The 22,574-nt window shown below is 40.8% G+C and overlaps 1 protein-coding gene and 1 long non-coding RNA gene across 4 annotated transcripts in view; both read right to left on the bottom strand.

Moving 5' to 3' along the window:
• Positions 1-20,286, bottom strand: part of ETFA (electron transfer flavoprotein subunit alpha) — a 46,764-nt gene extending 26,478 nt beyond the window's left edge. Inside the window, exons 1-9 of one of the 3 annotated variants that reach the window (XM_043493857.1) lie at positions 20,141-20,286; positions 16,068-16,217; positions 13,646-13,727; positions 13,455-13,537; positions 11,059-11,158; positions 9,706-9,816; positions 8,474-8,578; positions 7,413-7,481; positions 5,633-5,715 (exon numbers count right to left, since the gene is read on the bottom strand). In XM_043493857.1, coding sequence (XP_043349792.1) covers positions 5,633-5,715; positions 7,413-7,481; positions 8,474-8,578; positions 9,706-9,816; positions 11,059-11,158; positions 13,455-13,537; positions 13,646-13,727; positions 16,068-16,217; positions 20,141-20,179 — 822 coding nt within the window. In that variant the 5' untranslated portion in view covers positions 20,180-20,286. The remainder of the gene's footprint in view (positions 1-5,632; positions 5,716-7,412; positions 7,482-8,473; positions 8,579-9,705; positions 9,817-11,058; positions 11,159-13,454; positions 13,538-13,645; positions 13,728-16,067; positions 16,218-20,140) is intronic. The other 2 variants (XM_038418726.2, XM_038418728.2) reach the window with 2 other exon arrangements.
• LOC122456105 lies at positions 7,615-8,467 on the bottom strand. Its single transcript, XR_006274776.1, has 2 exons — positions 8,275-8,467; positions 7,615-8,054 (listed from the first exon to the last, which is right to left on the bottom strand). It is a non-coding gene; the product is annotated as an uncharacterized LOC122456105 (long non-coding RNA).
• Positions 20,287-22,574: the final 2,288 nt, after the last annotated feature.

Genomic DNA, 22,574 nt, shown 5'->3' with positions numbered 1-22,574 from the left:
AACAGAACAGAAGCATCACACAGTACCGTGGCCAGTCATGAAACTGGTTTTCAAAGCGTCTCTGACGCGCAGAGCTTCCTACTGTGCTCTTCTAACTACCCTGGTGTCTGGCTGCGCATATTCAGCAGCCAGGTGATTTGCCTCAACCTCCCACCCCGCCATAAACGTCTCCCCCTTACTCTCACAGAGATTGTGGAGCACACAGCAAGCAGCAATAACAATGGGAATATTGATTTTGCTGAAGTCTGAGCAAGTCAGTAAACTGCGCCAGCGAACTTTTAAATATCCAAATGCAACTCTACCACCATTCTGCACTTGCTCAGCCTATAGTTGAACAGCTCCTTACTACTATCCAGGGTACCTGTGTACAGCTTCATGAGCCAGGGCATTAAAGCACAGGCTGGGTCCCCAAGGATAACTATAGGCATTTCAACATCCCCAACAGTTATTTTCTGGTCTGGGAAGTAAATCCCTTCCTGCAGCCATTTAAACAGACCAGAGTTCCTGAAGACGCAAGCATCATGTACTTTTCCCGGCCATCCCACGTTGATGTTGGTGAAACATCTCTTGTGATCCACCAATGCTTGCAGCACCATTGAAAAGTATCATAGAATCATAGAATATCAGGGTTGGAAGGGACCCCAGAAGGTCATCTAGTCCAACCCCCTGCTCAAAGCAGGACCAAGTCCCAGTTAAATCATCCCAGCTAGGGCTTTGTCAAGCCTGACCTTAAAAACCTCTAAGGAAGGAGATTCTACCACCTCCCTAGGTAACGCATTCCAGTGTTTCACCACCCTCTTAGTGAAAAAGTTTTTCCTAATATCCAATCTAAACCTCCCCCATTGCAACTTGAGACCATTACTCCTCGTTCTGTCATCTGCTACCATTGAGAACAGTCTAGAGCCATCCTCTTTGAAACCCCCTTTCAGGTAGTTGAAAGCAGCTATCAAATCCCCCCTCATTCTTCTCTTCTGCAGACTAAACAATCCCAGCTCCCTCAGCCTCTCCTCATAAGTCATGTGCTCTAGACCCCTAATCATTTTCGTTGCCCTTCGTTGTACTCTTTCCAATTTATCCACATCCTTCCTGTAGTGTGGGGCCCAAAACTGGACACAGTACTCCAGATGAGGCCTCACCAGTGTCGAATAGAGGGGAACGATCACGTCCCTCGATCTGCTCGCTATGCCCCTACTTATACAACCCAAAATGCCATTGGCCTTCTTGGCAACAAGGGCACACTGCTGACTCATATCCAGCTTCTCGTCCACTGTCACCCCTAGGTCCTTTTCCGCAGAACTGCTGCCGAGCCATTCGGTCCCTAGTCTGTAGCGGTGCATTGGATTCTTCCATCCTAAGTGCAGGACCCTGCATTTATCCTTATTGAACCTCATTAGATTTCTTTTGGCCCAATCCTCCAATTTGTCTAGGTCCTTCTGTATCCTATCCCTCCCCTCCAGCGTATCTACCACTCCTCCCAGTTTGGTATCATCCGCAAATTTGCTGAGAGTGCAATCCACACCATCCTCCAGATCATTTATGAAGATATTGAACAAAACGGGCCCCAGGACCGACCCCTGGGGCACTCCACTTGACACCGGCTGCCAACTAGACATGGAGCCATTGATCACTACCCGTTGAGCCCGACAATCTAGCCAGCTTTCTACCCACCTTATAGTGCATTCATCCAGCCCATACTTCCTTAACTTGCTGACAAGAATGCTGTGGGAGACCGTGTCAAAAGCTTTGCTAAAGTCAAGAAACAATACATCCACTGCTTTCCCTTCATCCACAGAACCAGTAATCTCATCATAAAAGGCGATTAGATTAGTCAGGCATGACCTTCCCTTGGTGAATCCATGCTGACTGTTCCTGATCACTTTCCTCTCCTCTAAGTGCTTCAGGATTGATTCTTTGAGGACCTGCTCCATGATTTTTCCAGGGACTGAGGTGAGGCTGACCGGCCTGTAGTTCCCAGGATCCTCCTTCTTCCCTTTTTTAAAGATGGGCACTACATTAGCCTTTTTCCAGTCATCCGGGACTTCCCCCGTTCGCCACGAGTTTTCAAAGATAATGGCCAAGGGCTCTGCAATCACAGCCGCCAATTCCTTCAGCACTCTCGGATGCAATTCGTCCGGCCCCATGGACTTGTGCACGTCCAGCTTTTCTAAATAGTCCCTAACCACCTCTATCTCTACAGAGGGCTGGCCATCTCTTCCCCATTTTGTGTTGCCCAGCACAGCAGTCTGGGAGCTGACCTTGTTAGTGAAAACAGAGGCAAAAAAAGCATTGAGTACATTAGCTTTTTCCACATCCTCTGTCACTAGCTTGCCTCCCTCATTCAGTAAGGGGCCCACACTTTCCTTGGCTTTCTTCTTGTTGCCAACATACCTGAAGAAACCCTTCTTGTTACTCTTGACATCTCTTGCTAGCTGCAGCTCCAGGTGCGATTTGGCCCTCCTGATATCTTTCCTACATGCCCGAGCAATATTTTTATACTCTTCCCTGGTCATATGTCCAACCTTCCACTTCTTGTAAGCTTCTTTTTTATGTTTAAGATCCGCTAGGATTTCACCATTAAGCCAAGCTGGTCGCCTGCCATATTTACTATTCTTTCGACTCATCGGGATGGTTTGTCCCTGTAACCTCAACAGGGATTCCTTGAAATACAGCCAGCTCTCCTGGACTCCCTTCCCTTTCATGTTAGTCCCCCAGGGGATCCTGGCCATCTGTTCCCTGAGGGAGTCAAAGTCTGCTTTCCTGAAGTCCAGGGTCCGTATCCTGCTGCTTACCTTTCTTCCCTGCGTCAGGATCCTGAACTCAACCAACTCATGGTCACTGCCTCCCAGATTCCCATCCACTTTTGCTTCCCCCACTAATTCTACCCGGTTTGTGAGCAGCAGGTCAAGAAAAGCGCTCCCCCTAGTTGGCTCCCCTAGCACTTGCACCAGGAAATTGTCCCCTATGCTTTCCAAAAACTTCCTGGATTGTCTATGCACCGCTGTATTGCTCTCCCAGCAGATATCAGGAAAATTAAAGTCACCCATGAGAATCAGGGCATGCGATCTAGTAGCTTCCGTGAGTTGCCGGAAGAAAGCCTCATCCACCTCATCCCCCTGGTCCGGTGGTCTATAGCAGACTCCCACCATGACATCACTCTTGTTGCACACACTTCTAAACTTAATCCAGAGACACTCAGGTTTTTCCACAGTTTCGTACCGGAGCTCTGAGCAGTCATACTGCTCCCTTACATACAGTGCTACTCCCCCACCTTTTCTGCCCTGCCTGTCCTTCCTGAACAGTTTATAACCATCCATGACTGTACTCCAGTCATGTGAGTTATCCCACCAAGTCTCTGTTATTCCAGTATGTAACCCTTGCGGTTTATATACTGGCTGCCCTGGTGGTCCGGTCCCAACATAGGGATATGCGTCTGTCTATAGCCCCACCACAGTTAGGGAATCCCATTGCAGCAAAGCCATCCATTATGACCTGCACATTTCCCAGAGTCACTACCTTTGATAGCAGCAGCTCAATGATTGCATTGGCTACTTGGATCACAGCAATCCCACAGTAGATTTGCCCACTCCAAATTGATTACCGACTTACCGGTAGCTGTCTGGCGTTGCAAGCTTCCACAGGGCTATTGCCACTCGCTTGTGAACTGTGAGGGCTGCTCTCATCTTGGTATTCTTGCGCTTCAGGGCAGGGGAAAGCAAGTCAAAGTTCCATGAAAGTGCCCTTACGCATGCGAAAGTTTCAGAGCCACTGGGAATCATCCCAAACCTGCAACACTATGCAGTCCCACAACTGTGCTTGTTTCCCGGGCCCAGAATCGGCGTTCCATGGCATGAGCCTGCCCCAATAACACCATGATCTCCAAATTGCCGGAGACCACGGTTTTAGAGAAATCATTATTCATGTCCTCATCACCGCGATGCTGTCGCCTCCTTGCCTGGTTTTTCAGGTACTGGTTCTGCATAAACTGCACAATAACGCGCGAGGTGTTTACAATGATCATAACTGCTGTGGTGAGCTGCATGGGCTCCATGCTTGCCGTGCTATTGCGTCTGCTCAGGCAATCCAGGGAAAAGGACGTGAAATGATTTTCTGCTGTTCCTTTCACAGAGGGAGGGAGGGTTGACTGATGACATTTACTCATAACCACCCGCAACAAATTTTTGGCCCCATCAGGCATTGGGAGCTCAGCCCAGAATCCCAATGGGCAGTGGGGACTGCAGGAACTGTGCGATAGCTACCCACAGTGCACCCTCGGAATGTCAACTCTTGCCATGGTACTGTGGACGCACACTGCCCAATTAATGTGCTTAGTGTGGACACATGCACTCTACTTTATACAATCTGTTCCCAAAAATCGACTTCTGTAAAATCAGAGTACTTTCGTAGTGTAAACATGGCCTACGGTATGCAAGCATTATGGTACAAAAGTCTTTCTTCAAATGAGTAACTAACCTTTTTACTATCAGTTCAGCTTGGTTAAATTCCAACTTACATAAACTATTTTTAAAATGTATCTGTAAATTACAGTATATTGCATTTTTGACCCATGATTTGGGGCTATAGCTAACTTGGAACAATTCTTTCAATTTAAAAAAAGTTTTAATGCTCTATACAACTGCTTATTTTTAAAAGCATTTAAAGAAATAAGAGTAAATATATTAAAACACTGATAAAAGGTTTCTTAACTGTCTCATTTACATCCACATGGTTGCGTCAATTAAGATTCATTTATTGACAAAATAGTAAGCCTCGTCTATCCACTCCAAATTATTTTGATAGTCTAATTATGGCCACCAAGACTATACGAGTTTCTTATACCTTTTACAAGTTGGTGATGTCACCAGTAATCTGGAGTGAGCCTTCTCCCTCCAAAAATTAGTCTTTTCTATTCCAACTTTTCATAACTGCCTCTAGGGCTGAAGATCAAAAAAGCTGAAAAAACACAAATTATAGCCCTTGTCTCTAGAATGCCCTCTAATGCTTCCATGATCCTTGACATTTATAAACCATTTCACAGCTGAGATGTCCGTGAACTAGCACTTTGTAATATAGTCAACATTCCTTATTTATCTCCCATAAACTTGTAATCCAACAGGTTCTCTGATGCTTGATGTTCTGGCATTTTCATCTGTTGCACAAGCTTTGCTTAGCAAACAGTGCAACAATTCAGTAAGAGTTACCTAAGAGCTTAGAACACCACATCATTAGTATGCATATGAGGAACAGCTCTGTAAAGTGCCTAACTACAAAATTACTAGTTAACGAAGTTAGATCATCCACAGAATAAGAAGCCAATGCCAGCAATGATGGCATTCAGTAGGTCAATGACTTCTCCTTGAAAGATGCAAAGTGTTCACACAGACACCTGAGGTAATCTGCAGAAGCTTTCAGGTGAACAGTAAGTAGAAAAAAGTAACACCAGGAGTTCTGCTGTTGTGACCTTAAAAATGCAAGGTGCCTTTTTTATAGGAGGTACTTGGATGCTGCTGCTAGGTTCAATATTAAATCTTAACTCATTATATGCATTACATTAGAAATACACGATTATATTTTTATTATTGACAAGGAATACATACAGTTCTCTTATGAAAAAGATAGATATTTCCATACTTACTGGTGCTACTATTTTTCCTGTCTGTCCAACCTGCATGTCGTTGGGAACAAAGCCAGCATCAACTGCTGCACGGGAAGCACCAACTGGTTGAAAAAATATTTTCAGTGTTTTCTCTTAAAATATTAGCAAGCAAAATTTAGTGTGTGTATTAGCGAAGAGTCCCACACAATGGCATGTATTTGAAAATTTCCCTCCTATGATTATATTCTTATAGTACTCCCTCTGTACCACAGATTGAAATTTCCAGTTATTAAGTGCTAATACATTCATAAGCAACAGGAAATCCCTGCTCCTCCCACCAAAGAGTTGTATATTTAAATCTGGCAGATTTCCACCCTTCACTTTATAAAAAAAATATTTATACACAAGTGCTTTCCCTTACTCTTCACCTACCTTGTACGATATGTTCGTATCATATCATGCTCCCATGGAGATAAGAGGTCAGTTATCATAAATGTTTTGCTTAAATTTGATTTTTTTCTTTTATTTGTAAACTAAAGCATCTAAACCAGGAGTGGCCAAACCATGGCTCATAAGCTGCATGCAGCTTTTAAAGTGCGGCTCTCAGAGCCCACCTGGCCTCCTCTCATTCTCTGCCTACCAGATGGCAGGAGGGAGCTTCTGCCTTGTGGTGGGGATAGGGGCTTCTGCCCTGTGGGGAGGGAGTTCTCAGGGCTTTAACCCCGCATGGGGGATGCTGGGACTTGAGGCATACCTGCTGGGACTAGGGGCTTCAGCAGGACCGGAGCTGAAGCACTGGCAGGCGTGCCCCGCGGGGGAGAAGCCCCGAGCCCCAGCAGGCATGCCCACAGGGCTGAAGCCTCAAGCCCTGGAAGGCATGCCCTGCAGCTCTTGAACTTTGAAGATTATCATATGCGGCTTGGAGAGTCAGTAAGTTTGGTCAACCCAAGTCTAAACATTGCCTGAAAGTCAATTAACAGGTCAATTTAGAACAAAACCACGTTTGAAAATATCTGCTTATTATTGTTACATTTAAAATCTAAAAATTACTATCACTGAATAAAGAGAAAATATTTTTTTACTTCGTATATTTTGCCACCACATTATGCAGTCAGTTTTTCCTGTTTGTATCATAGATTAATGGAGGGGAAAGACTTTTTTTTTAAAAATAAATAAAATAGAAAATGTGACTGTAAAAACCACAAAAACTGTCAGGGGAGCTCTGGTGCAGATGCAATACCTAAAACTATTTTTAACTCATTTTTTTAATTGACGAGATTAAGTTAAAGGGTGCCCTTTTAGTGACAAGCCACCTCATCATCTACCCAAAAAAAATACTAAAATGTTACATCTAATATTAATCTTTGATTTTTTTTTAAAACCATGAACAGTCACAAATTTATATTTAGCAAAGACATTCATAATTATACTTTAATGTATTCCATTTGAATTGACTGTCTGCATCTGAATACCTATGCTGTAAAAAGCAAAGGAATTTTGAATCCAAAACTTTAAGTGATATTGCCATTTAAAAATACATATGAAAAATTTCCCCTTGGTGAGTTTTTCTGCTTACAAGGTACCATTCGGCTATTTCACCAAAACTCATGCAGCCCGAAGAAAAGAGTGTGTTTCCTTTTTATAGTGTTAAGATGCCATCAATGACAAAGACGACCATCATGGCTAGACAAAAAGCAATCCTACATCAATAGTTGGATGGGATATTTAAAGAATCAAAAAGCACTAATACTATCAAGCCTTGTTCTTTTGTGTCAGTTTAAAACACCCACAATTAGAACAAGAAAAAAAAAATTTTTACCTGCAGCATGCAACTGATCTGCAAGGTCATATAACAGTTTGAAGTTGTCACCACTCTTCAAACCTCGCCCTTAAAGGTAAAAAAAGAAGGAGACATTCAATATTCTGTTCAAATACCTTGTAATAGAGAACATATGCATACATGACACACATTACTAATACTCGTATTCACAGAGGGACTCAAGTACTTTTTGCAAAGGGTACTTTTGACATTTTACTTAGTTTTTAGCACCCCTTGCATCTTGAAAATAAAAATTTAAATTCATACAGATTTTGCTCTGTTCCATTTGATTAATAGTTATTTCTTATCCAGGCATCAACATTGCCCTGTCTTGTTTGCCTCCTTATTTGTCAACAGTATCATCAATTCTCTCTAAAGTCTGGGAACAGGATTTGTCATCAATTTGTGCTCCCTCTGCTGGCTTTAGTTATATAGCTCTCCTATTGCAGAGCAAAATATAAATAAAAATACATCATGTAGCTTTTTATTTTCTTGCTCAGGGTAGTGCAATGAATTTTTAAACTAACAATTCTTGAGCTATTGTACACTGGTAGTACTAATTTTAATGTAGGTCACATTTGGATCTAAAAATATTTGCATGCATCTCTTTAAATTTGCAGAATTGCTAAATGTGATGACAACCTTAAAATATTTGCAAAAAGAAAAGGAGTACTTGTGGCACCTTAGAGAGTAACAAATTTATTAGAGCATAAGCTTTTGTGAGCTACAGCTCACTTCATCGGATGCAGTGAGCTGTAGCTCATGAAAGCTTATGCTCTAATAAATTTGTTAGTCTCTAAGGTGCCACAAGTACTCCTTTTCTTTTTGCAAATACAGACTAACACGGCTGCTACTCTGAAACCTTAAAATATTTGTCAGCATTTGTTACAAGCTTTCATAGTTTGCTGTTTACATGATATAGAGCATCTGCCCTCTTCCCAAAGAGAGCCACATGCTGTAAATAAAATAATATCTAGACATAGTGGAACAGGTCAAAGAGAGTTCTGCTACAGCTATTAGTTTAACTGAAACTCAGCACTAGTTAAATATTATCTACTTACCACCTGATACGATCACCTTTGCACTCGTGAGCTCTGGCCGATCGCTTTTTGTTAGCTTCTGCTCAATCCATTCAGACTGACCAACTGGTGATGGAGCCATTACTGCTTATGTCACAATATTTTAAAAAGTGTATGTTTCTTAATTTTTTTTTAAAACTGCAATATTTTTTCTGCTTTAAGCTAAAGTACTACATAGGAAACCAAGTGAATAGGAATCCATTCCAGCACTGATTCTATTCATATGCCTCCATAATAATTCTTTTCATAATTGCCCTAGTGTCTTTGAACTACAAGTCCATTTATTAGCCACTAAGATAGCTTACTTCCATATTCATACTTGTATATCACTTAAATTTTATTTGTAGTACTACATGCAAAGTTTACTGAAAACTATTTTCACTTTGTGTATTAAACTGGACTAAAATAAAGGTTTATAATACACACACAGTGTATCTCCCCCTGGAGAGTCAAGCTGGCTAAGTGATCTCATGACAGTGTAACATGGTTATATTCATTGATCAGAGTTGAGTTGACAAGGTCAATGCTGGAAAAGGATTCAGAAGTGGTAGCTCAACATCCCTGAATATTATCATTATGAGAAAAAGCAATACTTATCATGGTGCTACTGACTCCCTCTGGCAGATGTATGGAACAGTAGTGAATGGCCCCAGACCAAGAAAGGACACTTGTGACTAGGGCCTTGTCTGTATTCACTGGTTTCACTGAAAGTGTTATTTTGAACTAGTTTATTTAAAACTGGTGCAAAACACATCTGGGACATTCAATCTGACTTAAATCTGTTTATCAATTTATTTTTATGTGATAAGAAATCAACTTAAGATAAATTGATATAGAACAGGATTAAATCAAATTGTGGATGTTCACACTATTTTGCACCAATTTAACCAAGTTCGTTTTTAAAGCAATTTAAACTTAAACTGGTTCAACTTTAAATATAGACAACTTGTAAGATTGCTACAGCACAAGGCCAAAAAGCAGGCATAGTGAGTGAAATAGTTACTTGGTATTAAGACAGTGTGATCAGAAGGAGAAAAGGCAGGTGGACAAACAATATGTTCTTTCCTTTTCTGGCAAAACTAAAAAGTACAAGCTCTTAAGCACAATACAAAGATTATTATAATTAGTTTACTTTGATAAGAAACGTAAACTCAAGTTATGTTTTGCACAAAACTAAAACCAAAAGATGAAAATAAATCGAAGCAAGCACCCACCTTTTTCTATACTAGCACTACCACCACTCACTGGTGCAGCTTCAAAAGAGGTTCCCCGTACAGAAAACACTTTTACTTTTTCATCACACTTCATGGTACACAGAGCATTTCCTAGGAAAGATAACATTTTGCAAAAAACAGAGCACAGAGTATCAGTGAATCACAAGAAATACTAGTGCTTCTAGCAGAAAATGTGGTGTAAAAAAAAACCACCCACCCAAACACACACACAGATTATCTCCCTAAAATTGCAGTTTGAGGTCATCAAAATTAGAAAATCAGGAGGCTTAAAACTGAATTTTACAAATATTTTAACGTTTCCTTCCTATCACACAAGATTTAAGAAACATGCCAGTATGCAGAGGGTGCCTTTCCCCTTTCTGATCAGAGCAACATGACTGCATTCAAATGAGATCTCCACTTTTAGGTATTTTTACATTTCAAAGATCAGGATTGTAACTTCATAACAGAATATGAAAAGCCTCCATTTCATGAACAGGCCTTTTAAACTGTCACATGACTTAATCAAGAGAGGAAAAAAAATCAATCCCACTACACTAAACATTTGGTTTTGGATATCTTAAGTGACTTAATCTTTCTCAGTTGGAGGCGTTGGGAACAATGAAGAGGAAAGAAAAGCTAGAATATCAGCTACCCATTTAAAAAAAATAAAAACCTTAAACCTGTGAATTACAAGGAAGCAACTTTAAATGCATTGCAATTCATCTATGGCATGTCTCAAATGTAAGATCACAATATACCATGTAGGCTAAGGAAAGAAAATCCTTTCACAATAAAATTTAAGAAACAGGCTAATGAGCTCATGTCTAAATTTTAAAAAAATTAACGCACAGGATCAGACAGGCATTAGAGAACTATGATTGAAGCAAAGATTGCAAATAATTACTAAAGTCAGTCAATTAAATATTACAAATAATCAGATCAATGTCTACATAACTAAGAAAAATAACCTTATGGATATCTGAAATCAGAACTAATGCTAGCCATATTAAATAAAGTCAGAGAGTTATCTGAATGTCTTACATTTTTCAAAATCTCTTCAGAAATACATTAACAGAGAAATTTAATATGTATGAAAATCACCACCAGAGACTGTTAATTAAAATGCCAGTTCTCCTTTCTGAGCTGCAATCCTATAGTACCAAGTGAAATTCCATGTGTTTTCACAAAAATCACTTGTTTTCTAATTTCATTCTGGTTACCATAGCAATTTAGGACACTATCTTGAAATTCCTTACACATCCCAAGTTGTAGTAATGGGAGTTTTGGTAACACAGGTAAGCAGGATCAGGTTGTTATTGTACAGCACATACACAGTCTTGTATTGCTCACCTGCATAAATAGTTCTCACAAAAGTGTCAGGTGATTTAATTTCAATGATGTCAGAAATAGGGGCAACATCAAGTTTAGCTGCCACTCGGGGAAGAAGACTCTAAAAAATTAAATATGAGAAGTTAGCAAAATGTTCTAAATGCTGACAGGTTGTATCCTAAATATGTAAGGGAAGTTAAAATAAATCTGTTTGGCATATGAACTATAATTAAGATACATTCAGTGCCCTAATTTTAACTTTTATATAATGCTGTCTGTGTGAGGAGGCACACACAACTATAGCCTTCTAGTATGGCTACTCATGTAGCCTTTGCAGTCGTATGAAAGTCCATTACTGTAACAACATTAGAAATTTGATGAGACTTACAGTAAGTAAACCCTTAATTCAATATGTTGAATTATAATGCTTATTTGCTTTAATAGTTTAAAACTGAATATAGATGCCATTTGCTCACAAAATTGACAGTTATGGATTGCTGGACTCTGACGAGTACTTTTTTTTTTTTTAAATGTATTTCGAAGTTAGTTCCCAATTACCAAGATCGAGGAACAAATCTGTATTTGAGCAGAGACAAAAAAGACACCAACTGACAAGATCTTAAAATTACAAAATGTAACAAAGACTCTCTTTTAGTATATAGTTGACTACAAAATGTGTACTTAGCATCCTCCCTGATGTTTTTAAATATAGAAGAAGCACAAATCTTATATGTAATAAGGAGTACAAGGGTTAAGTTCTTCCTCCTGACTTGGTACAACACGCACAAAATACAGGCACGTTTCTGGTACCTTTAGTCATGTTAAGTAGTACCTTATTATAGGTACACTGAAATTTACTACTCAGTGTGAACAAAGAGGTCAGAGTTAGACCTTAGGAGAATAGGCTATTCATAAAAGATCTTAGAACAAGAAAGCTTAAGCTACCATTTTTAGCCAGCTAAATATCAAATCAGAGCTCCCAAGAAAATTTGCATTGGGACAAAAAGCATCTAAAGATCTCTGTGAATGAAACTAAAACACGTATAAAGGCTGATACTGATTGTAAGTGAAAGCTCATCCAAGGGCAGCCAGATCAAATTACTCATGGAATGCTTATGTGAGAGACTAAAGTATATATAGTGTGACAAAGTTCCTCCTCTGCCTTGGTGGGTCCTGCACTTATTGGCGGATTTGCTCATCTCAGAAGTTCACAGCAGCCCTTAGTTTGGTCACTTTCATGGCTCAAATCTGCTGTTCATTCAGTTAGCCTCATCACTGGCCAGCATGGGGAAAGGAGGAAGAACAATCCCCGGAGTCTCTGCTGATCCACCTAGTGGATCAAGGAACAGGCCAGAGACCATCCCCTCTGGTGAAACCCACAGTCCAATTCAACTCCTCCGGTATCAAATAGGGAGTTGGGGGAAATGGAAGGATGGGGGAACCTGGGCCCACCCTCTACTCCGGGTTCCAGCCCAGGGCCCTGTGGGTCACAGCTGTCTACAGTGGCTTGCGTGACAGCTACAACTCCCTGCGCTACTTCCCCATGGCTTCCTCCCAACACCTTCTTTATTCTCACCACAGGACCTTCCTCCTGATGTCTAATAATGCTTGTGCTTCTCAGTCTTCCAGTAGTACACCTTCTCACTCTCAGCTTCTTGCTCCTCACACGCACACCACAAACTGAAGTGAGCTCCTTTTTAAACCCAGGTGCCCTGATTAGCCTTAATTGATTCTGGCAGCTTCTTGATAGGCTGATTAGAACACCTGCAGCCAGTCTGCCTTAATTGTTTCCAGAAAGTTCCTGATTGTTCTGGAACCTTCCCTGTTACCTTACCCAGAGAAAAGGGACCTACTTAACCTGGGGCTAATATATCTGCCTTCTATCACTCTTCTGTAGCCATCTGGCCTGACCCTGTCACAATATATTTAAAAAACCGGAGTTAGTGGTTTTCATGCAAAATTTAAAAAAATGTTTACACTCTAGTCTGCATTACTCCATAGACATATGTAAAAAAAAAAAATTTAGTGCTAAAAGCCATGCATGCTTTCCTTCATCGATGCAAACCACACAACTGAATAGAAAGAAGCTAATTTTTACTTTGAAGTAAAATCAGAGCTACCACAGCTAGCTTTTTAGACTATTCTCTCTTTTCAGAAAGCATAATGGTTTCAGATCTCTAGTTCCTATTTGTTTTATTAAACATTCACATAGAAAGCAAAATTTATACCATGACTAATAAATTAAAATTAAACACTTGCTTTAAATTGCTTTTTTACACTGTTGTAACATTTCAAAAAAGTCCAACATGGCTACAGAATATATGAAAAGTCTTTCACAGATTTCTGACTCAAACTTGCGTCTAATGGGCTCTTAGCCTCTTATATGCTACAGATTTGTGTTTCTCTTATCTGCTCACCTTCCCAAAGGCAGATGCTCCAGCACAGATGTGTGTGTAATTAAACTGTTTTTGAGTTGCCAAAATCAATGGAGTCAGCTCCTCTGAGGAAAAATATATGTCACAATTTACAACAGTCTCATTTATGTTTTCATTGCTAAGAACGACACCAGACTATTTTTGGCCAACAGCTGTATACAAATAATGCTCACCTGGTAGAAATCCTTTGTATACATCATGCTGAGCCACTAGAACTTTTGCAATGCCCTGTACTTTGCTGAGCTCTTCTGCTACCTATGATTACAAAAATAGTAATAGTAGTATTACACCAACACCTAGAGGCCCAAATGAACTTGGGGCCCCAGGGTGGTAGGCATTGTGCAAACAAATAGTTAGAGAGTGCCTTCCCCAAAGAACTCACAATTTAAATAGAAAAGACAAAGACAGGAGTTAAACAGAAGCCTAGATTTGCCCGCGGTCACACAGCTGGTCAGTGACAAAATTCACTGGAACAGAACACAGGTCTCTGACTCCCAGTCCAGTGCCTATACATTAGGCTATGCTGCCTCTCCAATAAAAATACACACAATTTTTAAATAAGACAAAAACTGCAAAAGAAACCATCATAAGACATGTTGGCCTCATGTAGTAGTGTGCAATAACCGTATGTTATTACATTGGAACTACATTTCTCAACAGGGGTGGGACAGCGAGCCTTCAAATATTTCAGTAATTATAGTAAAATGGAAATGCCAACAATGCCATACACTCAAATTTGACCCAGTCATTCCTTGTTGTGATGAAGCAGTGGGCAGGGTAAATCTGAATGAAAGGCACTGCTACCTGGTCATGGAGGAGCTTCCAAGTTCAAAAACAATTCTAAGGTGGGATCCGAGTTAAAAAAAGGTAGAGGAGAACCCCTGCACCGTTTATAATAAAAATGATCAACAATTACTCTTAAAAAGTCAGCCTATTGCTTCAACTGATTTCATCTAATTATTCAAGAGCTTAGTCTTACTTCCTCTGAAATCAATGAGTTTTGCCATTTATTTCAATGATACAGGGCCCATGTTACAAGTGCTAAGGAAAACAAGCGATTATGTAGTCCTCGTTAATTACAGCAGAAATCGTTTGTACTGAAGTCTGACATTAACTGTTGCATTGCTGTAGGATTCAGATCTGCAGTTATGTTTTTGCTATATTATAGACACAAAAGCAAATTTTAAGCTACAAAAGGGTTGTTGCAAATCAACTGAGGAAGACTGATAGAACTGTGTTAAGACACTTGCACTGCCCCAAACAACACTACTTCCTTGCTTTCCTGAAGACCAGTTTTACCCCCCAAAACTAGGGATGTAAGAGAGAAAACCAAAGTGGCCACTACATAACAGTTATTTATGTATTATAACTTTTTTGTCCCATCTGTACACATTCTTTCAATTTTAAAGAAAAGTTCACCTTATATGCAGTATCATTTTCTAAAATAACTTGGGTCACCACCACACACAACACACAGAGTATTGAAAGAGAACAAGTTTCACCCATCATATTTTAGTTATGAGTGCAATCAGTCTCCAAAATAAAAGGGGTGCAAATGGAGGTGTTACAAAACGTGAACCAAAACAGATTATTCTCAAACTCAGTAAATGTTTGCTCCGAGTCTCAGACCTAGGATGTCAGGTTTTAAATTTAAAACCAGTCTTTACAGTCTAGTTATAATCCCTTCTCCTGAGATTTGCAATTGGAGAGGATGCCACAACTTTAATGTCACTTGCCATGTGTATGGTTCTCTGCCTAGAATAAAACTTATCACTACAAGAGAAACATTTCAGCACTAACTCAGTTTAATTTTACAAATTATCAAACATGATCATCATCACTTCACAGTCCTTATGAAGTTAAACTGTATTGACATGTAGGTGTCAGTGCTAAAAGGCTATTCTCAAAATCCTTAGTGACAATGTAACAAAACTGATATACTATAGACTCTTGAGATGATTCAAGCAACGGTACCGGCAAGCACACAAGGCATTAGTTCTCTAATGTGTAGCATGCTTTTAAAGTCAGGAAACACTAACATCTTAATCATACATTGTAAACACATCCTTACATTAATAACACCTTTGTTTATTAACAGTGAGATTTTTAAAAGTTCTATTTGTCATTCTTTATGCTCCATTTACTTTTTGACATTTTCACAGATAGGACAATAAAAGTCAGTTAAACAAGTTTTGCTTTCAGATTCTTAGTGCTGTAATACCTGGATTTCAAACTTTAGAGGAGAATATGTGTTTTAAAATAGCTATTTAAACTGGAATTTTAATATTTTTATTGGCTTTGGGATTTATTAAAACTTCATTAAAAATAACCACAGAATTTAAGTTGAGAGTCCCTTTTAGCATGGTCTCTTATTTAAGAAGAAAAAAAAAAAAACCACACCCTATATGGATATTTTCAGTTTAGAAGAGCAACAGTTTAAATTCAGGACATTTCCTTGGGACTAGTGACCATTGGCATTGCTCCTCCTACTTGGTCATCATTCTTGAAACTGACCCAAGTCTTGTCCGGTTTACTTAATGGTAGACATTACTTTGTTTAAACACATCTGGAAAGAAAAATAATCAGGTTTCTTACCTTGTCACAGTTGGTACCAGCTACTAAACAAGATACTTCACCTCCAAGCCGCTTTGCTGCAGTGATAGCATTTAGCGTAATGGGTGTAAGAGACTCGTTTGTGTGTTCAGTGATTACCAATGTACTCTGAAATCGCTGGAGCAACGAGGCCTTAAAAAAGGAGAGAGAAAAAACACAGGGTTAACATTAAATGTGGAAGGAACAAACAATATTTTATAGTATTTTACAAAGACCACCCAGTGCCTTATAGAAAGCATTTCACTTGTACAAAACTACATTAACCAGTAACACTGAACAGACCAACTGAACTAACGGATATTATTTAATAAAGCAGTTTGAAGGTACCAGGCACTAAGCAAGTGACAATCTTCTGAACTTCATGCTATATACTGCGTTGCCATTTTGAGAGGATAGGAAGATACTGGTCAGGATTAGTGATAAATTCATAAACTAGATTTTTTAGGTCAATTGATCAGCCTGGTTAAATGCCTTAAATGGTCCGTTGAGCACATGGAAGTAATTTAAGAATTTGGATGGTTGTAGGATGAAATCCACAAGGGAATCAGATGACACTGCTATAAGGCAAGTAGATAATTATTTGCTTGAAACAATAAAATATTTTTTCAAACAAAGCTTTGACTAAAATCCTAGCAAAAGAACCCCGTGCTTATTTTATTTTTTAAAAATACTGTATTCTTACTTTGCCTAAAAAAGACTATTGGACTGGATCAGACTTGAATCTAAGTAATATTTTATTTTAAAATGTTCAACCCTTTTCTGATTATTCCAAGAATATCCCATCACAGTCCAATATGGCTACTTGAAATAATCACCTGACCAACCTACCTACTATACCCTCTGGTCATTCATTAGAACTAGTTCTGGAGCACTTCACAAATCAAAACAAAATTGCAAAAACAGAAACAGGATGAAACTGAAATGAAACAAAGGATTCTAAACATTGTTACTTTGTTCCACTAATATTTCAGTTTAGTTTGACTACAGCCTCTTCATACAAGGAGATTAATTTAGCCAAGCACTGGCCACTCACAAATGATACACAAAATCACAGAACACTATTGCAGACTTTTTTATTAACTACATGGACTGGTTGCCTAACAGAATGCATTACAAAAAAAAACAACCCTGCATTATTTTCCAAAGGATTTAAATCATGATATATTTAAGTCTCTCCCTGACTATCAACACATAAGACCACATAAAATAGTAACCAGGTATTTCCTGCACACATAGCCCCACAAGAACAATGCACCCAAGAGGATCCTCCAAGATCTTCATTACTGCATGGGAGGGTACAAGGGAAGAGGTATCAGCTGCCTTTACAGTGCCACTTCTTACCCCTGCTCCGAGGACACTCCCTAGAGTCAGGAACCTGTTAGGTTCACTCCCCCTGGGGCACCTGGCATTGGCCTCAGACAGGATACTGGGATGGCATTGCCGGCTCCAGGCACCAGCGAAGGAAGCAGGTGCCTGGGGCGGCCAATAGAAAGGGGCAGCATTCCGTCAGTTATTGGGGCGGCACATCCAGGTCTTTGGCGGCAATTTGGTGGTGAGTCCTTCATTCATTCCCTCCCTTCCACTTCGGCAGCAGCTCAATCGGGGGGTTTTTGTTTGGGGTTTTTTTTCCACCGCTTGGGGCGGCAAAAAAGCTGGAGCCGGCCCTGTGGGCTGGATGGACCTTTGGTCTTACCCAGTATGGCCATTCTTATGTTCTTATTTATTAGAAAAATCAAATACTGGTCTGTAAGGCATGCAGAAAAAATAAAAATTACATTTATACCATCTTTCATCCAAGGATCTCAAATATTTTTATAAAAAGGTGGGAAATAGTACTGAATTTATAGATATGTTGAGTTCAAAATAGATCTAAGATGATCTTTTGTGCAATAAAAAAAAAGCATAACTGAAATTTGAAAAGGTCATCAGCTTTTACCCTCCAAACTTTAAGGCCAAGACAAGGAGTTGGAAGCAGCACAAAAAGAGTGAACCAACATCCAAAATATTTTTCTTCTCTGATGTCACCCCATCATACAGAGAGAGAACTAGTAGGTTTTTTGTATCCCCATTTGGGTAAAAATACCAATACTGAGCATTTACATGTTTGTAAACTTTAAAAACCCCAATAAAAACAGAAACTCAGAAATACGCAAGGCATAACTTTATCCAAACAATGTGAAGTGTCATTATTTTAACTCTCTAACATGTAACCTGAAAATAAAGTACCCACAGAACAATGTTTTACAAAGTTATTAGAGCACTAATTTAAGACAAAAACTAATGGAGTAATTGAAATACTGATATCATATAGCCATCCTACCACCAACATGCCTTACCTAGAACGTCTTACCAGTCATCCCTATTTACTTGTAGGGGAGTAAGTGGAGTTTTCCTTAGCACATATTGAAAATCGACTGGTTTTGGATATAGGACCTGTGGCTGCCTAATTTTAGTAAGTTTCTTCTACCATTATCTTTTTATTTAGATATTTGCAGGATTCTTCATTCAGAAAAGAGCTCCTCTGAAATGTATGACATCTCTCGATTATTTTCCCCCCTTCCAACAAAATACCCTATCTTGCAGCGGACACCTCTGTTAATCTAATTTAAGACTATGATCGGGTTTATCTTAATCAGTAGTTTCTCCATTTTAAATATATCCTAATTGGTAAAAAGTAGCTCAATAAAAAGTTGCATTAAGTAGAAAATTATATTCTAGAATGCCTCAAATTGGTTGTTTCCCTGATTTTTTAAAGGCACTGAAACCTAGATGACATAAAAAGAGGAGGCAAATGTGTTTTACTACCAATGGAGAGTCCAGGATTTTAGTACAGAAAGTAAGTCACCAATATTTGCAAATTCCTTCTCACCATCCACATGACCTCAAAAAACTTCACTAAAATCAATCGGTCACAACTCCATTTCAATCAGTGGAGTCACATCCACTTGCAACAGTGGCGAATTTGGTCTTTTACATCTGTTTAGTTTCAACTGACCTGTAGAACAAATAGATTATACCTTAACCCTATATAAACAGGCCACTGGAGCTTCCTCTGCAGCAAGCAAGTTGAAAGTCCAGGTTCCTTGGCATTGTTGTGTGCTCTTATTTACAAACCTACTTTACTGTGGTACTAAGGCATATTCCCACTCACTGCGATTTTTATCACCACATGACATTTTGTAAACTCTTAGAAGATCCAGTCACTAAAACCAAGAGTCTTTTACAGCTGCAGCAAATTTATTTTCATTCACCAAAAGGCTACACAAGCTTTTTAATCACTGAAAATGAGAGTCCTGGATTCCTGCTTGGAGTAAATGAAGACCAGGACAACTTTTTAGACTTTTGCTATTAGATGAATGTCTTATTTGATGGGAGCCATTATTTGAAGCGAGATAAAAATACATCTCCATAGACCGATTAAGAACTTGTCAAGGATTTCCAAAGCATGAGAGGGGCAATCTTTTGCATAATGCAACATAAATCAGACCACTTGTGCGGTCATAGATGATGCCCCAAACCTACCAGTAATCAATTGTTCTTCAAGTCCACCAAGGGCATGGCAAGGTGTAACAACAGGCTTAGTTTGCAGCAAGGGAGATGTGGGTTAGACAGTAGGAAGAAGTTTTCCAACTCTAAGGGGAGTTAAACACAAGAGCGGGTTTCCCACCCCTCAGCGCTGGAGGGCTTTGAGAACAGGTCGGACAACCCGCTGGCAGGGACGGTCTGGGTTTACTTGGCCCTGCAGGGGATGAGCTAGGCGCCCTCCTGAGCTGCCTGCCCGCCCCAGGCTGTGGCTAGGACCACGGGCAAAGGGCGTAGAGCCCTGTGGGCGGCTGGCGTCTCCCTGGCTCTGGGTGACCTTCGGCCCAGTCCCAGTTGCGGGGCCACAGGGCCGAGCCAGGCCGCTCCCCAGGGTGGGGGGAAGCCAGCGCTGAAGCGGGACCGGCCGTAGGGGCCCCGGGAAGGGCTCCAAGGGGGGGGCGCTCCCCCGCCCGGCGCCGAAGGGGTGCCGCTGCTCCCTGCAGAGTGGACCCCCGCCGTCGCGCCGCACTCACCGCCCGCCTCAGGCGCCGAGCTCCGACCGCCAGCAACATGGCGACTCCCTCCGGGCCCCTCTCCCCCGCCCCAGCAGCACCCACCCGAGCCGGCTGGGCGAGGCGGCGATCTCGCGAGAGCTACCGAGGGACAACGCGACTTGGAATCCTGCCTGCCCCCATTGGCTGCGCGCGCAGCCAATCAGAGGGGGCGGGAAGTGTCTTGGGCTCTTCGGGTTCCCAGGGCGGTGCGCGTGGGGGGAGGGGGAAATGCAGCTCGAGGCGGACTCCAGGCCCGATGACACAGCAGCCCTAAGGCCCTGCCATGGCTGCAGCTTTGCAGTCCATGGGTCAGTGTGTGCGGTGCGTCGCTCAGATTCAGGGGAGGGAAAGTCAGCAAAACTAGACTTGGGCACAAATCAAGGCCCCAGCTTGAGAAACAGCCTGGATTGACAGCCAAAAACGTGCAGCTTGGGCCTTCCTACAGTCAGCACTCAAATCTGTCTGCCAGGGACGTCCTGGAGCATAGAAAGTGGGCTCTCAAACAAGGCTGCCTGCTACACACCCTTTATGCTGCTTCTACAATTAGGGTGATTAAGCAACTCAAACTCTCTGTTAGGTCCTGGATACAGGCCAACAGTTATAGCAAAACGAACATCCAACTGATCCCAGCTTTGCATATGTCCATAAAATTAAACTTAAAATTGGGAGGAAGGGGCATGATCCCATTAACCACATGCATGTAAACATCATGAAATTAGTTCTTAGTTCTTCATGAAATTAGTATTTCATAAGCCAAATATAAAGATTCCTGTTTGTGATCTTAAGTGCACACACACGAACTTTTCTTATTTTTACATTCTTTTAAAAAAAAAAAACCACACATAAAACACACATTTCCACTGCTGATAATACAAATGTATCAGAACTAGTCTGAAACTTACAGGCAGAGACAAAGATGATCTAACAAACATTTCTGGCATCTTAAATAGTATCATATAATATACATGTATGCCAATTCCATCCTGAAGGGTCTAAATATGGTTCCCAGGCATCACTTAAGGAAAGGAACCTATGTGCTAATGTTGGAGAAGAAAGCTATACGCTTTATGGACTGGGCTCAGAAGCCAAGAACGGGAAGACTAGAATGGATTTGTCCAGCAACTGAACAAGAACCATACTATCTATGACAGGATCCAGATGGCACGGAGCACAAATGGACAACCATCTACATAATACTAAGGAACAATGGTGAGCATTAGATCCTCCTCTTGACCACATTTAATAAAAAAATAATGATATGGAAACAAAATTTGAATCCATTTTTCCGATATTTTATTCGCATGTTTGTTTTTGCCAAGAGTTAAATAAAGTTTTTAAAGAGGAATAACACCTTTGGTATACAGACAAGTATCCAGAATTAGACTGAAATTCTTCCACGTTGTATGCAACCAAAGTAAAAAGGAGGAGGAAATCCTCTAGTATAGCCTGCGGTACTGCTATTGAAGGTGGTGGGCAGCAACAACCTCCGCAGCTACTGTGCCCTCCACAATTCAGAGTATAATCAATGTCGTCACACTGATAGTTCCACCCCCTTTCCCAAATCCCTTGCCAATTATCATAAATAGGACACCTGCACAGCTTCACAGAGCATGGGAGAGTCCAGAACCTCCTCTCCTGCTGCTGGTACTGTCCCAATGCCATGCACTTCGCATAGTCATTTATACCAATGCAAAGTAGGTTAAGACTGAGTGTAGAATACTACCAAATTGGAATGGCAGCATCTTATACCCAATTTGTACAGTGTAAATTGCAGAAGTGGCTAGACAGAGAAGAATCAAAACCACTTCCTTTAGAACACAAGTGAAGGCACCTTGGTACATTTGCACAACTTGTCATGTGTCCTTCCTAGCCTAAATGTTTCCTGCCCTAAATTGTTGGGCAGTGTAGTGTTAGTGTGCATTGCAGCTTAGTATGTACAAGTAATGCATGTTTTCCCATTAAAGATAATGGCCTGGGTCTGTTCATAAGAGCCCTGTGCCATGTCTGATCTGTGACATGTCCAGTTCAGTCCAGGTGATGTTGGCATTGCTGTGGGCCATCTTCCATTCTGTCTGAGGACTGGACAGGCCGAAGACCTAACTACAAACTATGTTGAACAGAGCAGAGGCATTAGTAAGCTCTTATGTTCTCCCCCACCCTTCCTAAACCTTGCAAAGTTGAACAAAGTGACAGAAAACGGAAGGTGGCTGTGAACAATGCTCCTCCCTCCACACAGCAGTAGAGCCATGCAGCGGGCATGCCATATGAAAAAGGATGTGTCCCAGGTGGGAAAGGACCTTGCAACATTCACACTGAGTACCATGTTCCATTGTGAAAGCTATATATTACACAAAAACTTGTGGAAAGGTAATGCTGCTTGAAGGAGGCTGGGGTGGCAGGTTAGACACCGCTG

Source organism: Dermochelys coriacea, chromosome 10, assembly GCF_009764565.3.
Source record: "Dermochelys coriacea isolate rDerCor1 chromosome 10, rDerCor1.pri.v4, whole genome shotgun sequence".
Taxonomy (NCBI): Eukaryota; Metazoa; Chordata; order Testudines; family Dermochelyidae; genus Dermochelys; species Dermochelys coriacea.
Note: the sequence above shows the minus strand (reverse complement) of the source record. Positions and strands in the feature narration are given on the sequence as shown.